Raw genomic sequence first — 14679 nt, 5'->3', positions numbered from 1 at the left:
GCCCAGTGTGGGGCGTGCAGGAGGCAGCCGATCCATGTTTCTCTCTCATTGAAGTTTCTCTCTCTCTCTCCCTCTCCCTTCCTCTCTGAAGTCAATAAAAATATTTAAAACAAACAAACAAACAAATAAAAAACCGTTGTTACTTACTCCCCGTAAGTGCAAGAGCTGTCGGTATCGGGAGTGCCAGGACCGTTTTTAAGAAGCGGAGGTGAGCGCCCCACGCTCTGGAGGTCCCTGCAGGTGTGCTTGTCACGTGTGCGGCCGTCCCCACCCTGGCTAACAGCAGATGGATTCATGTGGACAGTGCCCGCCCGCCAGCCAGCGGCCGCCCGTTGCGATGCCGGTTTTAAGGCGCTGAGCTCCAGAGTCAGCGCTGACGGCTGGTGTTCCTGTCCCTGTGGACCTGCTGTTTGGCTTCTATCGCATCTTCATTGCCATGGTTACAGGGTTCCCAGCCTCTTCCTTGGTTTCGCAATTTTACTGTAAGAAAATGTCTACTGTCGTTTCGCTCTGAAACTTTCCCCCTTACTTTACAGGTGATCAAGCGAGAAACTTCTTTTTCCAGTCCGGCTTACCTCAGCCTGTTTTGGCACAGATATGGTAAGTGGGACTTCCGATTCCGAAGAGAAAATATTCCAGGGGTAGAATTTCTGACGCTGCGGGAGGAGACTGTCCATCTCCTGGCCGGACACTCCTGCTTCTCACCAGAGAGACCCTTCGGAGAGGAGGTTTGTCACGTGGAACTAAAAAAGGGGTGACATTTGCCAGATAATGCTGTCCAAAGGGTGGCATTTCCAGTTGAGAAATCTACATTTTGATATTTTCTCACTAGTTTGTTTTAACTTCACCCTTCCTCATCTGAATGTCCCACATTTCTTGCTTTATTATGGAGGGGAGGGTTCTGTATCTTCCATTGAATAAAAGACAACACACACACACACACACACACACACACACACACACACACACACGAGGGTTAGTAGGGAAATAGTGTTCCGAGCAGCAAAGCTTTCCTGGGAAATGTGGAGACATTTGTGAATGAATACATTCATGTTGAAACCAAATGGCACCGCATCCCTGCCTTTGGGTGTCTGCCTTACTTTCTTTCTCGGGGCTGTTAGCGTATTGGCTGCCAGACCTTCCCTTCCCACCAGTGAGCCTCCTGGCTCTGACCTCTGATCTACTTGGAGCTTGGGAAATCAGATAACCAGGAATTTCTTTAAAAAATTTTGGAATTACTTTTAAAATTAAGTAGAAGGCAGAGAAAGAGAGAGAGAGAGAGAGAGAGCGAGCGTGAGCGAGAGCACCGACCTGTCAGTGAGTGCCTGAGTTTGAATGGAGAAGACCTCTGTGTGTGTGTGTGTGTGTGTGTGTGTTTGTTTGTGTGTGTGTGTGTGTGTGTGTGAGAGAGAGAGAGAGAGAGAGAGAGAGAGAGAGAGAGAGAGAGAGAGCGAGCGTGAGCGAGAGCACCGACCTGTCAGTGAGTGCCTGAGTTTGAATGGAGGAGACCTGTGTGTGTGTGTTTGTGTGTGTGTGTGTGTGTGTGTGTGTGTGTGTGTGTGTGAGAGAGAGAGAGAGAGACAGAGAGAGAGAGAGAGAGAGACAGAGACAGGCGGCAGAGGGGGAGAGGACACCGACCTGTCAGTGAGTGCCTGAGTTTGAATGAAGGAGACCTGTGTGTGTGTGTTTGTGTGTGTGTGTGTGTGTGTGTTTGTGTGTGTGTGTGTGTGTGTGTGTGTGTGTGTGAGAGAGAGAGAGAGAGAGAGAGAGAGAGAGAGAGAGAGAGAGACAGGCGGCGGAGGGGGAGAGGACACCGACCTGTCAGTGAGTGCCTGAGTTTGAATGGAGGAGACCCGTGCCGCCCTTTGCTCTGCGCTGACGTATGGTTGTGTTTCACACCATCAGTCAGGATCACGCACTAGAACCTTCCTTTCCCCAGCATAACCCCCTCCATTGGATCCCGCTTCTATGCTTACTCCTGTTCAGGAGGCCCCTCAGGAAGCAGGCTGAGATGCATGCTGTGCTGTAGGAAACGGCTTCGCACGTTCTCATTCAGCCTGGGAAGATGTTTATCAGGTGTCGACTCTGGGTTGGCAAGGTTGTGGGTGCTGGGGATATAGCCATGAACAAAGTAGACAAAATCCACGCTTTCATAGAAATCACAGCCTATAGCTAATCGCAGCATAAAAATTGTCACACGTGGTAAGTATTCTCCAGTAAATTTCATTTTTTTAGATTAGGTTGTTTTCTAAACCGTTTTAGGATTAGTGTATCAAAGTCATTTTTCCAACTTATTTTATGGTGTGAAAATTTTTATTAACAGCACAGATGATGAATTGCTAGAAAAAATGTTTTTGTCTTTAATTTTTTTGTGACAGTTAAATAAACTTGTGATGTCATTTTTTTTAAATCAACAATTTTTTTTTACTTGAACTGATGTTAGGCTAGCTAGCTGGCTTGGCTCAGTGGATAGAGTGTCGGCCCGCAGACTGAAGGGTCCCAGTTCCATTCCGGTCAAGGGCATGTACCTCGGTTGCAGGCTCGATCCCTGGCCCTGGTTGGGCACGTGTGGGATGTGTCTCTCTCATATCAATGGTTCTCTCTCTCTGTCACTCCCCCGCCCTCCCACTCTCTAAAAATCAGTGGGAAAACATCCTCGGGTGGGGAGTAACAACGGAGGATTGCTGTCGGGGGAAACACTCCCAACGCCTTTTCCCAGTGAAGTCCCCCGCTCCCGCTCCTGGTGTCCTGAGACGGTGCTGGCCTGCGGGCGACGTGCACGATCGGCTCTCCGACCGGCCCTGCCCTCGCTCTGCAGCCCTGAGTGGCACCTGACTTCTTCAGATGTAGGGTTATAAATTTATAAAGAAGAGCAGCTGACCTCGTGAGGTGGCGTCGCCTTTTCTCTCACGCTGATCTGTGTTGTCATGTGGTTTGCTGGTAGGGTGCCCGGGAAGGCCCAGGCCTCTTGGTAGACAGAAAACTGGGTTTGCAGCCGAAGCTCTTGTCACCCCCTGTGTCAGTCATCTGTGCAACAGTAACATTTGGGAGTGAGAATAGGAACTGGTTCTGGTCTATCTCTCGGGCCTTACTTGCTTTGCTCTGGACCTCGGTTGCCATATAAGGGATGTGGACTGCCGGGAGCATGTTGGAAACCTTCATGGCTTTTGCTCCATGTAGAACCTCTACTCCGGTGACCTACTTTGTGGCTTTGGAGCTGTAGCCTACGGGTACTTGAGGGCTACCTGCCCAGCCAACCCGATTTCCAAGGAAGAACACGAGAAGACGAGTTCTCGGAGCTTGGAGTCACGTCAGTGCGGGCAGGGCCGACGCGGATACGCCTTCCCCGAAATGCTTCCTCGTGAGCTGGAAGGGTGTCCGTCTGGCACCTCAGTGCTTACAGCTGTCCCAGCCTCGGCCCGGAGTGGCGGGAGGAGGGCGAGGGCATGGGCAGGGGTCTGAAGGCGCAGGGAATGAGGGCGAATGAGGGCTTGGGAGTCAGACTTGGGGATGAAAGGCTTCTGAGGAGAGAAATGCGGGTGGGGGAGCAGCACCTAGAAATGGGCCCTGAGGGGGAGGAGGAGCCGGGGACAGAGAGAGGAATCAAAACGGCCTGGGGCCTGGGGCCTGGGCCCGGGGCAAACAGCCATGGAACGTGGACTGCCTCAGGGCTCTCGGAGTGGCCTTCAGCCCAACCCGATCGGCGATCGCAGTGCCAAAGCCCTGCACCAAGGCAGGTCCTCCTGGGCTCGCGTTCCCGCTCCCCATCCCTCGCTCCTGCGTCTCCATCGCGGTTCGTGGCGTTGGGCATCTGTCCCGCGTGGGCGCCATGCCGCTCCTCCCCTCCCCCACCCTGCTCAGCCAGTCCGTCCGCGCACACGTTGGGTCCATGTTCGGCCTTTGTTCCCCGCCTGGCCCCCTCTGCCTCCACTGCCGTGCCACCATCTGTCACTTCACCTGGCCCACTGCTTGAACGTCCCTGCGGGAGTCTCTTGCCCTCTTGCCCCGTTAGATTCCAGTCTCCAGATGGCGTCCAAGCAGTCTTAAAATGGCAAACCCACTCCAAACGCTGCCGTGGGGAACGACCCAGCGTCACTGCCAAGGCCGCAGGCTCAGTGCCGTCCCTGGCTCTGGCGTGTCCTCTCCTTTCACCTGCCTTCTCATGTGGTGCATCCGGTTTCCCCGGCTTCCCCTCCCTGCATGGCCGGCCTTCCCCAGCCAGCCCTGCAGCTCCCCCGGACTCCTACCCACCGGTCCTGGCCCTCAGGGTTTGGCTGGGCTCACCGCCCAGAGGCCTGCGTCCTGACCTCGGTCCAGGCTCCCTCTGACCCTGTGCCGGCCACGGTCCGCTCCCACCTCCTGGCTTCATTCCCTCGTCCGGCCACGGTCTACTCCCACCTCCTGGCTCCATTCCCTCGTCCGGCCACGGTCCGCTCCCACCTCCTGGCTCCATTCCCTCGTCCGGCCACGGTCCGCTCCCCCCGCCTGGCTCCATTCCCCCGTCCGGCCACGGTCCGCTCCCCCCGCCTGGCTCCATTCCCCCGTCCGGCCACGGTCCGCTCCCCCCGCCTGGCTCCATTCCCCCGTCCGGCCACGGTCCGCTCCCCCCGCCTGGCTCCATTCCCTCGTCCGGCCACGGTCCGCTCCCCCCGCCTGGCTCCATTCCCTCGTCCGGCCACGGTCCGCTCCCCCCGCCTGGCTCCATTCCCTCGTTCAACCACGGTCCGCTCCCACCGCCTGGCTCCATTCCCTCGTCCGGCCACGGTCCGCTCCCCCCGCCTGGCTTCATGGCCACGGTCCGCTCCCCCCGCCTGGCTTCATTCCCTCGTCCGGCCACGGTCCGCTCCCCCCGCCTGGCTCCATTCCCTCGTCCGGCCACGGTCCGCTCCCCCCCGCCTGGCTCCATTCCCTCGTCCGGCCACGGTCCGCTCCCCCCGCCTGGCTCCATTCCCTCGTCCGGCCACGGTCCGCTCCCCCCGCCTGGCTTTATTCCCTCGTCCAGCCACGGTCCGCTCCCCCCGCCTGGCTCCATTCTCTCGTCCGGCCACGGTCCGCTCCCCCCGCCTGGCTTCATGGCCACGGTCCGCTCCCCCCGCCTGGCTTCATTCCCTCGTCCGGCCACGGTCCGCTCCCCCCGCCTGGCTCCATTCCCTCGTCCGGCCACGGTCCGCTCCCCCCGCCTGGCTTCATGGCCACGGTCCGCTCCCACTGCCTGGCTTCATTCCCTTATCCGGCCACGGTCCGCTCCCCCCGCCTGGCTCCATTCCCTCGTGACACTGACCATCCTGTGGAGTGAGCTGACTCACTCTCTTGTTTCCTGGCTGTACTAAAAGGCAACCTCTGTGAGGGCGGGAACCTTGTCTGTCTTTTTCACAATTGGAATCCCAGTTCCTAGATAGTGCCTAGTCGTTGGAAGAGGTGACCCTCTAAAAAAATATCTGTTGGGCCCTGGCCAGGTTGCTCAGTGGATAGAGCGTTGGCCGGAGGACTGAAGGGTCTCGGGTTCGATTCTAGTCAAGGGCATGTACTTCAGTTGTTGGCTCGATCCCCAGCCCTGATTGGGGTATGTGCAGGAGGCAACCGATTTATTTGTCTCTCTCACATCGATATTTCTCTCTCTCTCCAAAAATTAATGTATCTAGCTTAGATGCCAATAGGGTTGTTTGTAGACTTGATAAAGATCTCAGCGTTCATAAGGAAAAAGAGATATTTGTGAGTCGCCTCACAAAGTTTTTAAAAACAACAAAAAAGCCTGGCTAGAACAGGCCCTGGAGCAGGTGTGATCAGATCCTGGTCACGTTGATGCGATTGCCCATCAGCACAGATGATCCAGAAAGAGGTCTCCCTTCAGAGGAGCACCGAGTTCAGCGAGAAGAGGATGGGTTCTCTCAATAAGTTAATAAATGCCGCTGGCAAGGGGAGGTATCCATCCGGAGGAAATAAGGCCGAGCCCTGGGATAACATATCACACGCACACGCACACGCACACACACAGTTACAGGTGGTTTAAAGGTTGATATGGAATAAAATAACCTTAGAAAATAAAGGACTAAAAACCTACAGACTGTGTGATCAAAGAAATATTTTATATGTAAAAACGTAAACTTTCTTACAGGCAAGATACTATACGCAAAATGAACAGATGATAAGTTTTTAGCCATCTTTCAGCAGTTGCCCGATAGCAGTTCATATGTAACATACAACGAATTCTTATCCGTGGGTAGAAAAGACACGCAGCTGTCAGAAAGCTTGGCGAGGGGTGTGAATGAGCGATTCATGTATGAGTCGGAGTGACGGAGAGACGGGCTCCCTGGCAGTGGGCGGTGTGCTGAAGGGCTCATTGACGGCAGGAGGGGGGGCGGCGCCCTCTGAGGCCAAAGGAGCTTCCTGCACCGTGGGGTTCCGGTTCCTGCCTTGTGACCTTTGTCATTTTCCAAGAGTAGTGTTGACTTTTACAAATTGTTTTTTAGAATACATTCTTACTGATTTCAGAGAGGGAGAGCGAGATAGAAACATCAACAATGAGAGAGAATCACGGATCGGCTGCTTCCCGCACGCCCCCCCCACCGGGGATCGAGCCCACAACCCGGGCCTGTGCCCTTGACCGGAATCCAACCCGGGACCCTTTAGCCCCCAGGCTGACGCTCTATCCACTGAGCCACACCAGCCAGGGCGGCTTTTACAGTTTTTAGCATTTTTAATCTTTGTTATATGTCATGCCTTTTAATTGTGTCAATTTCCTCTCTCTGAGTTAACTCTAGCAGTACTGTTATTAATTACTACAGGGCTATTTCCTAAGAAACTCCCTTTTCTTTTTTGGGCGCTCCCTGCATGTGGCTCATTGAAAAGATTGCTCATCATGGTATTTTAAAAAAAAAAAATATTTTTATTGATTTCAGGGAGGAAGGGAGAGGGGGAGAGAGACAGAAACATCAATGATGAGAGAGACTCATTGATCGGCTGCTTCCTGCACGCCCCCTACTGGGGATCGAGCCCACAACCCAGGCATGTGCCCTTGACGGGAATCGAACCTGCGACCCTTCAGTCCACGGGCCAGTGCTCTATCCACTGAGCCATGCCAGCTAGGGCCGTCATGGCATTTTGATTGGAGCAGCCGGTCTTAGCATTTGATGTTTCAAATAAAAATGTCTTAAGGTTGGTTTAAAAAAAAATCCCCACTGTTCTAATGTCTAGACCGGTGGTCGGCAAACTCATTAGTCAACAGAGCCAAATATCAACAGTACAACGATTGACATTTCTTTTGAGAGCCAAATTTTTTAAACTTAAACTTCTTCTAACGCCACTTCTTCAAAATAGACTCGCCCAGGCCGTGGTATTTTGTGAAAGAGCCACACTCAAGGGGCCAAAGAGCCGCATGTGGCTCGCGAGCCGCAGTTTGCCGACCACTGGGTCTAGACTAAAGAAATGAAATCTGAACGAGCGTTTTCACGCAGAGGACGTTACGTCATGCACACGCACGGCGGTTTGCATCGTGGCTTCCAGTTGCAAGTGCAAACCCTTTCTTTTGCGAGTGTCCTTTACCTAAAGCTCTTTGCAAGTCACACGTGACCATTTATGTTTCAGAACCATTTTAAACGGTAAGCTCACTCCGTTAGCTTTCCCAGCTTTAGAGGCCGAGGCGGACAGCACGGCCTCGCACGGCCTGTCCCCGCGGCGAGGTTTGTGAACCCACGGAGGACTTGGTGCGGTCTGGTCACGACCTCCAGCAATAAGCTTTCTGCTCCTGAGTGCTCTTTTCTGGCACTTTGTGACGTGATCCACAGGATAAACGTTCCCTTAAGAGTGTCTTAACTCCTTGGTTTTCGTCTGTCTGGAGCTCTGCAGCCATCGCCACTCTCCAGTGTTAGACATTGTCATCCCCGAAAAGAAACCCTGTCTGATTTCCAAAGCCCATACCTGACATTCAGACGGAAAGCCGCCTCGTGTCATATAAGCAAAGACAGCACAGTGAGGGGCGTGTGTGATGTCAAAGGTCAGTGCTCCAGCAGACTCATCGCTCCAGACACGTTTTGTTTTGTGTTGCTCTGTCTCTCCTGCTCTCCCCAGGATTCGGGGGGCCGGTGATGCTGTGTCAGAGTGGGTGGGGGCTGGGGGAGGTCACGGTCACGGTCGTGGTCTTGAAGCCGCGCTGTCGGTCTGCAGGGCCCTTGCCGACATGAATAACGACGGGAGGATGGACCAGGTGGAGTTTTCCATCGCCATGAAGCTGATCAAGCTGAAGCTGCAGGGCTACCAGCTGCCCTCCACTCTGCCCCCCGTCATGAAGCAGCAGCCGGGGGCCGTTCCCAGCGCACCAGCCTTCGGTGAGTGAGAGGAAGGGCTCCTGCCGTTCACCGTGGGGTTTTCCCTGCCCCTCGCAGCCTCCAGCGCTGTGCAGTCCCAGGCGGTAGCCCTGCCGGGGAGGGGTGGTCCCAGGGAGGAAGGAGGTGCTGGGTGAGCAAGCTCCCGCCACCCCAGCACCAGCTCTCAGGCGACGGGGGGCAGAGTCGGCGGGGGGACCCGCACCTGCTGCGGCTCCTGTCTGCTCCCGCTGCGTTCTTGAGCTCACATTGTCGCAGACGTCCTTCTGGTTTCCTGTTTCCAGAGCACCTGTCCTTTTCCTTGTGTATAAGCAACGCCTTTGGTTATGGCACCTCAAGATGTATTTTTAAGTTCACAGCATCGAGGCCATTGGCCACATGAAATTCTCAGAACAAAGTGAAGCAGGAACAGCATAAGCCGTGTTACCCCAGTCACAAACGGAAAGCTGTAAAACAGTGCCTTAGCCTGAGATTTCATTCAGAATCACCCGGTAATTAGTTGACTGACATCACCGGCGCTCTGACTTCTCTGTTCGCAGCGCAGACTTTGATCGTGTGGGTTGATGGACAGGCAGGGGTCCTCAAACTTTTTAAACGGGGCCAGTTCACTGTCCCTCAGACCGTTGGAGGGCCGGACTATAGTTTAAAAAAAAAAACTATTAACAAATTCCTATGCGCACTGCGGGCCCGGGACGCGTCGGCTGCTAAGCAGGACAGGCAGCGGCCCCCGGCGGGCCGGATCCATGTCCTCGGCGGGCCGCATGTGGCCCGCGGGCCGTCGTTTGAGGACCCCTGGAGTACAGTATCAGATGGAGCCCCTGGTTTACGGGACAGGCCCCGGATGTGTCTGCCAGGTGACGAAGTGAGATGAGGGCGGAAGACTAGGCCGGAGGGGGGCTGGGTTTGACGGTCTGTGGATGACCTTGCCAAGCAGGTGCATGGAGCTGTGGGGCCGGAGCCTGGTCGGAGGCTTGGAGAGGGGCGAGTGGAGCTGGAGACGCAGGTGCTGGAGGGGGGTTTGGCACGGGAAGACCCCACAGTGTGCGGGGAGGAGGAAGCTCGGTGACTGAGGAGCAGTTGCAGGGACAAGACTCAGCACGCGCCGGGCATTGTGGGGGGGGGGCGGGGTGCAGGGCTTGCCGGGCGGCACTGGAGCAAGTCACCCCCCTGGCGCGGTGCCAGAAGGACATGGAGGGACCGACGTAGGGCCCAAGGGCAGAAGGAACCAAGAATTCCGTGTCCAGAAAAAGTTTCAACCCTCCGGACACCAACTCAGTGTGGAGAAATTCACTTGAACCCACACGGACCACCGTGTTAGCGGCCAGTCCACAGGTAAAGGCTGTCACACGAGACTGCCCCCACGTGAGTCACAAGTAATGGGTCCCAGGTCCCCACACTTCGGTGTGACTTCGTAGTTAGAGGTTCCCGCACACCCGTCGCCTCTCTTCTCTAATTGGCTGACAGCTCACAAAACTTGGAGAAACTTCTGGTTCCACTTACCCATTTGTTATAAAACAAACCCGTTTGTTATAAAACGAAGGCTGTTCTGAGGGAACAGATGAGCAGCCGGGAAGACTGTCCAGGGTGGGTCCTGAGCGCAGGGCCTGTGAAGTTGGGGTGCTCCCCGCTCCAGCTCCAGGACGTGCTCCCCAGCCCGGAGCTGCCCAAGCCCTCCGTGTGGGTTCTGGAGGTTTTGTTGGGCGGGCATGAGGGACTCGGCCTCGGGCCACAGGCTGTCTCCCCTCCGCCCCGCTCCCACCTGAGCTCTGTGTGCAGGCAGGTGGGTGGGACTTTGTAGACCTCCATCATCTCCTCCTATTTCCTGGCCCCGGCTCCCATCCTGCAGCTAAGTAGGGGCCCCCACCCCCTCAGCCACCTCACTGAGGTACAGAAAGACATCCCTGCAGAGTTCCAGGGTCTGAGAAGTTCTTGTGTCGGGAACAAGGACCAAGACCAAATATTGCAGCAAAGGCTGTTGCTGTCAGTCAGCAAAGCACAAGGGGCTCGGGACCAGGAACTGGGCAAAGGCCGGGGGGGGGGGGGGTCCTTTCCTCACGGTGACGGGGCGAGAAGAGCGGAGCAGGAGGGAGCATTCATTGCACTTCGATCATTTCCCCCTTTTTTGGTTGGCATCCTTTTGGAAGGAGAGACTTCCCCTCAGACGTCTGGCTGCTCTGAGGTTCGGTGTGTAAAGGCAGGGCAGGAGAATGTGTGGGTTCATTTCCCCTTTAGTGACTAGTTTGCAGAATAGATTGGTGAGCTGTGGTGGCCAACCTGGGTGTTCTGAAGGCCTTGTGAGTTCCCCAGTCCGATTCTGTGCTGCCTCCAGGGCTTTGCCGTTATGCTGTTGAGCCTTCACCCTGGCCAGCAGATCCCTCCTCAGCTGGGTGTTGGTCCTTCACAGAATTTTGGTGCTCTTCCACACGAGTGCCCCGAATGCATGTTCTAGAGCAGTGGTCGGCAAACTGTGGCTCGTGAGCCGCGGTTTGCTGCTCTGTTGACTAATGAGTTTGCCAACCATTGCTGTAAAGCATTACCCTTACCCAGAAGTTTTGACTTCAGGTTAAAGACATTAGTACAGCTGAAACCGGTTTGGCTCAGTGGACAGAGCATCGGCCTGCGGACTCAAGGGTCCCGGGTTCGATTCCAGTTAAGGGCATGTACCTTGGTTGTGGGCACATCCCTAGTGGGAGGTGTGCAAGAGGCAGCTGATCGATGTTTCTCTCTCACCGATGTTTCTAGCTCTCTCTCCCTCTCTCTTCTTATCTGTAAAATATCAATAAAATATATTAAAAAAAAATAAAGACATTAGTACATTATTAAAATGTTTTTTGAGTGTTTTTCCCTAAGGCAGTGGTCGGCAAACTCATTAGTCAACAGAGCGGCAAACTGCGGCTCGCGAGCCGCAGTTTGCCGACCACTGTTCTAGAGGAAAGGTCTTCTTCCAGCAGACCTGGGTAACCGCCATCACGTGTTGAAATGTGCCTCCGTGTGACTGCCGGCCCTTCTTCCTCCGCAGGTGTGGGCGGCTTGGCAAGCATGCCACCGCTGCCGGCGGTTGCGCCAGTGCCAATGGGGCCCATCCCCGTGGTCGGGATGTCCCCCCCGCTCGTCTCCTCCGTCCCTCCAGCAGCAGTGCCTCCCCTGGCCAACGGGGCCCCCCCCGTCATGCAGCCTCTGCCTGCGTTTGCTCATCCTGGTAGGTGGCCTGGGGACCGCAGGCTGTTTTTGCCACACGTTCTCGGGAAACCTCTGTCTTCTTTCTGATTATAGTCAGGTGGTGTTTTATTCCAGAGGAAAGTATTTTCATTTAATTTCTTGTTTTTTTCAACATATCAAATGGGAGGTGTGAGGCTGAACTGAAGAAAAGGATAAAAAAGTGCCCAGTTTAATTTCGAAACTTGATCCATAGTCTTTTTCCCCGTCATTGAAAGAAAGCATGGAGTATAAGTGGAGACAGCCTTAGTCTGACAGGTCTTACTGAACTCATACCGATACGGAGCGTGTACTGGTTAAAGTATTCTGGACGTTCGAGTAGATTCGGTGCTGCTGACAGTGTGGGCTGTAGCATTTGAATGTGAATCCTGCCCTCAGCCCTGGTTTATTACATCTGTCAGGGTGTGTCTTTTTTTTTTTTCCTCAAATTTTTATTAAGGTATTATATGTGTACATATCTTACCATTGCCTCCCCCACCCTGGGTGTGTCTTTAAGTTACAGCCAAAAAATGTAAGTGAACCTCTTTTCAAACTTTTAAAAATGGTTACATGTTTTTATTGATTTCAGAGAGGAAAGGAGAGGAAGCGAGAGAGAGAAACATCAATGATGAGAGAGAATCATGGACCAGCTGCCTCCTGCATACCCCACACCAGGGATCGAGCCCACAACCCAGGCCTGTGCCCTGACCAGGAATTAGACTGTGCCCTCCTGGTTTGTAGGTCCAGCTTAGCCACTAAGCCACATCAGCTGGCTGAACCTTTTTTTTTAAAGCTTTTCTTGTCACGTGTCATTCATCTGTCACACGTGACCATGCTGCGGACGTGCTGGCCGCGAGGCAGCGCCTGCCGTGGTTGCAGATGCAGAGCTTCCAGCACCTCCTGTTTTCTTCCGTGGCTGAGGGCAAGGGCTGCAGCCCGTTAGGCAAGGATGAGGGCCTGTGGCCCAGAACTTCCCCTGACACGGCCCAGCAGCTGCAGTGCAAACCAGCCGCACCCGCTGGCCCTCCCCAGCGCCCTGGGACCTGGCCCAGCCGTCTGGACTTCCCTCTCTTCCACTTGGGACTCCCTTCTGCTCCTTGGTGCAGGGAGCAATGTGCCGTCCGTGTATTTAAGCTCTTCCTCCTCTGACGGTTGACAGATCTTAGGAAATACGATACTAAATGTTGGAGGAAAGCAAAATTTTGTGGGTGTAAACATTACTGCTTAGGTGACTTTCCGTAGGAACAAGTGGATCTAGAAACATTTGGCAAGAGGGTGGGTAGCAAGGCGGGAGTAACTTTTGAGTCCGGGATGGGGAAGGCAGGAGGAGTAATTTCTGCCTCAGACTTGATGACTCTGCTTTTTAATTTTTGTAAGCGGGAAAGTTTCTTATCTTTGTGGAATTAAAACTGTTCAACGTTTATTTATTTTTACAGCAGCCACATTGCCAAAGAGTTCTTCTTTTAGTAGGTCTGGTCCAGGGTCCCAGTTAAACACTAAGTTGCAGAAGGCGCAGTCCCTCGACGTGGCTAGGTAAGTTGGCTTCTTCTCAATGGGCAGGGTGGTGAAGTGTTATCCGAGTAACTCATGAATGTGCAAATGCCCGACCTGTGTTCCTTCTTACCTTTTCTTTTGTAGAATGGCAAACATTCTCTCAATTCTGGTTTTACCATTTGTTTGCTGCAGAGATGACAGAAGCAAGGACATGACATTTCCTTTAAAGGTTGTTTTTTTTAAGAGGATGCGCAGTAGTAAATGTTTAAATCGAATCAAATGCCACTCGAGGTGTAAGGGGAGAAAGCAAGTTAACTATTTTGTGTTCGTCTTGAAAAGTTTACACATGTTTTATATGAAGATGAGAGCGATAATTGGCCTTTTTGTAAATTCCAGCTCAGATAACCTTATGTCGCCCTTGAGAATCGACAGTAGAACCGTCTTTAAGGTCGATTTTCGTGAAATGAATCATTCAGATTAATGGACAGATGCTGTCCACCAAGGGTGTGCCTCCGTTTTGGCAAAGTTGGCATGATTGTATTGCTTATATTTTGGCCACTCTTGGTTTCAGGTCGTCTCTCATACTTTCATTTTCCTTACCCTTACCTCTCCCCTGCGTGTGGCTGCACCACGCTGGGACACTGAGCTCGGCCTGTAAGCCATCTCAGCACCTGTGGAAGGACAAGGGACTGTGGGGAAGGCGATCCCATCTTTCGGTTTCTGTCCTCTTTAGAAATCTCCCCTAAGCGAACCAAGGCCTTTCCGCTTTGAAAAGTGTGTTGGGTATAATTCAGAAGTGCATCGCCTTCTAAAAAACGCTTTAGAGAAAGTCTGTAAGCTGAAAAGCACTGTGCCAGCTGCTTTGTGTCCGTTACCTGGCTTAACGCTCACGTTCTCCCCGTAAAGGGACTTACTGCCCTGTGTCAGGATGAGGAAGAGGCTCAGAGACCCCGAGAGACTTCCTCAAACTAGCATCGCCCTTCGGTGCCCGAGCTCCTTCTGATTTGAAGGCATGTTCTTCCCTGTGGAAGTTTGCTCCCGAAACTTCAGTTGCTAAAAGAAAACAAAAACACTTGGGCTACTGTGGTTACAGATACCCGTGTTCCACTTAACTGAGGTTCTACACTAAGATTCAGGAACCTTTGCTGAGCATCTGCTTACCAGACACCTAGTTAGCCCCACCCACCCCGCATCCTCCTGGGCAGGAAGGGTTGTCTCAGAATTGTGCCCGAGGAAATGAACCCCGGGAGCCCGCGTTGCTCACCCAGGGGCCACGGCTGCTCACCCAGGGGTCACAGCTGCTCACCCAGGGGTCACAGCTGAGGTGGACACCCGGGTCCTCTCGCCCTGAACTCCACATCTTCTTCCTCCAGCACCGCGCTGGGGGCTCAGCTTCCTGTTCTCCGCTGGGATCGCCAGTCTGTCTTAACATTGATTTATGACGTTAGAATGAATGAATAATCAGTATTCAGCAAACATTGATGCTATGAAGATGCCGTTTTTTTTTTAGGCAGTCATCTTTTCAGTAATTTAAATTTCTAGCAAAGTCCTGTAATGTGGCATCCAACTTTCTGGTTACCTGTTGATGAATTCTTAGTTTATTTACGTTCTCAGGAAGTTGGCAGGAACTCTGCCTCGATAAGGGTAATCTGGGACCGCCTCTGTGCCC

At 53.6% G+C, this 14679-nt stretch overlaps 1 protein-coding gene across 14 annotated transcripts in view; it reads left to right on the top strand.

Annotated features, from left to right (window-relative positions):
- Window positions 1-14679, top strand: part of ITSN1 (intersectin 1) — a 174598-nt gene that overhangs the window by 54434 nt on the left and 105485 nt on the right. For all 14 annotated transcript variants that reach the window (XR_013959883.1, XR_013959884.1, XM_080655315.1 and 11 more), the window contains exons 4-7: window positions 537-600; window positions 8164-8324; window positions 11341-11520; window positions 12953-13049. Coding sequence is in view for 12 of the 14 variants with exons in the window: in XM_080655315.1 (XP_080511441.1) it covers window positions 537-600; window positions 8164-8324; window positions 11341-11520; window positions 12953-13049 (502 nt within the window). In the remaining 2 variants the exon portion in view is untranslated. The remainder of the gene's footprint in view (window positions 1-536; window positions 601-8163; window positions 8325-11340; window positions 11521-12952; window positions 13050-14679) is intronic.

The sequence above is a fragment of the Plecotus auritus genome (genome assembly GCF_963455305.1).
Source record: "Plecotus auritus genome assembly, chromosome: 2".
Classification (NCBI taxonomy): Eukaryota; Metazoa; Chordata; class Mammalia; order Chiroptera; family Vespertilionidae; genus Plecotus; species Plecotus auritus.
This window is presented reverse-complemented; position numbering and strand designations above follow the sequence as displayed.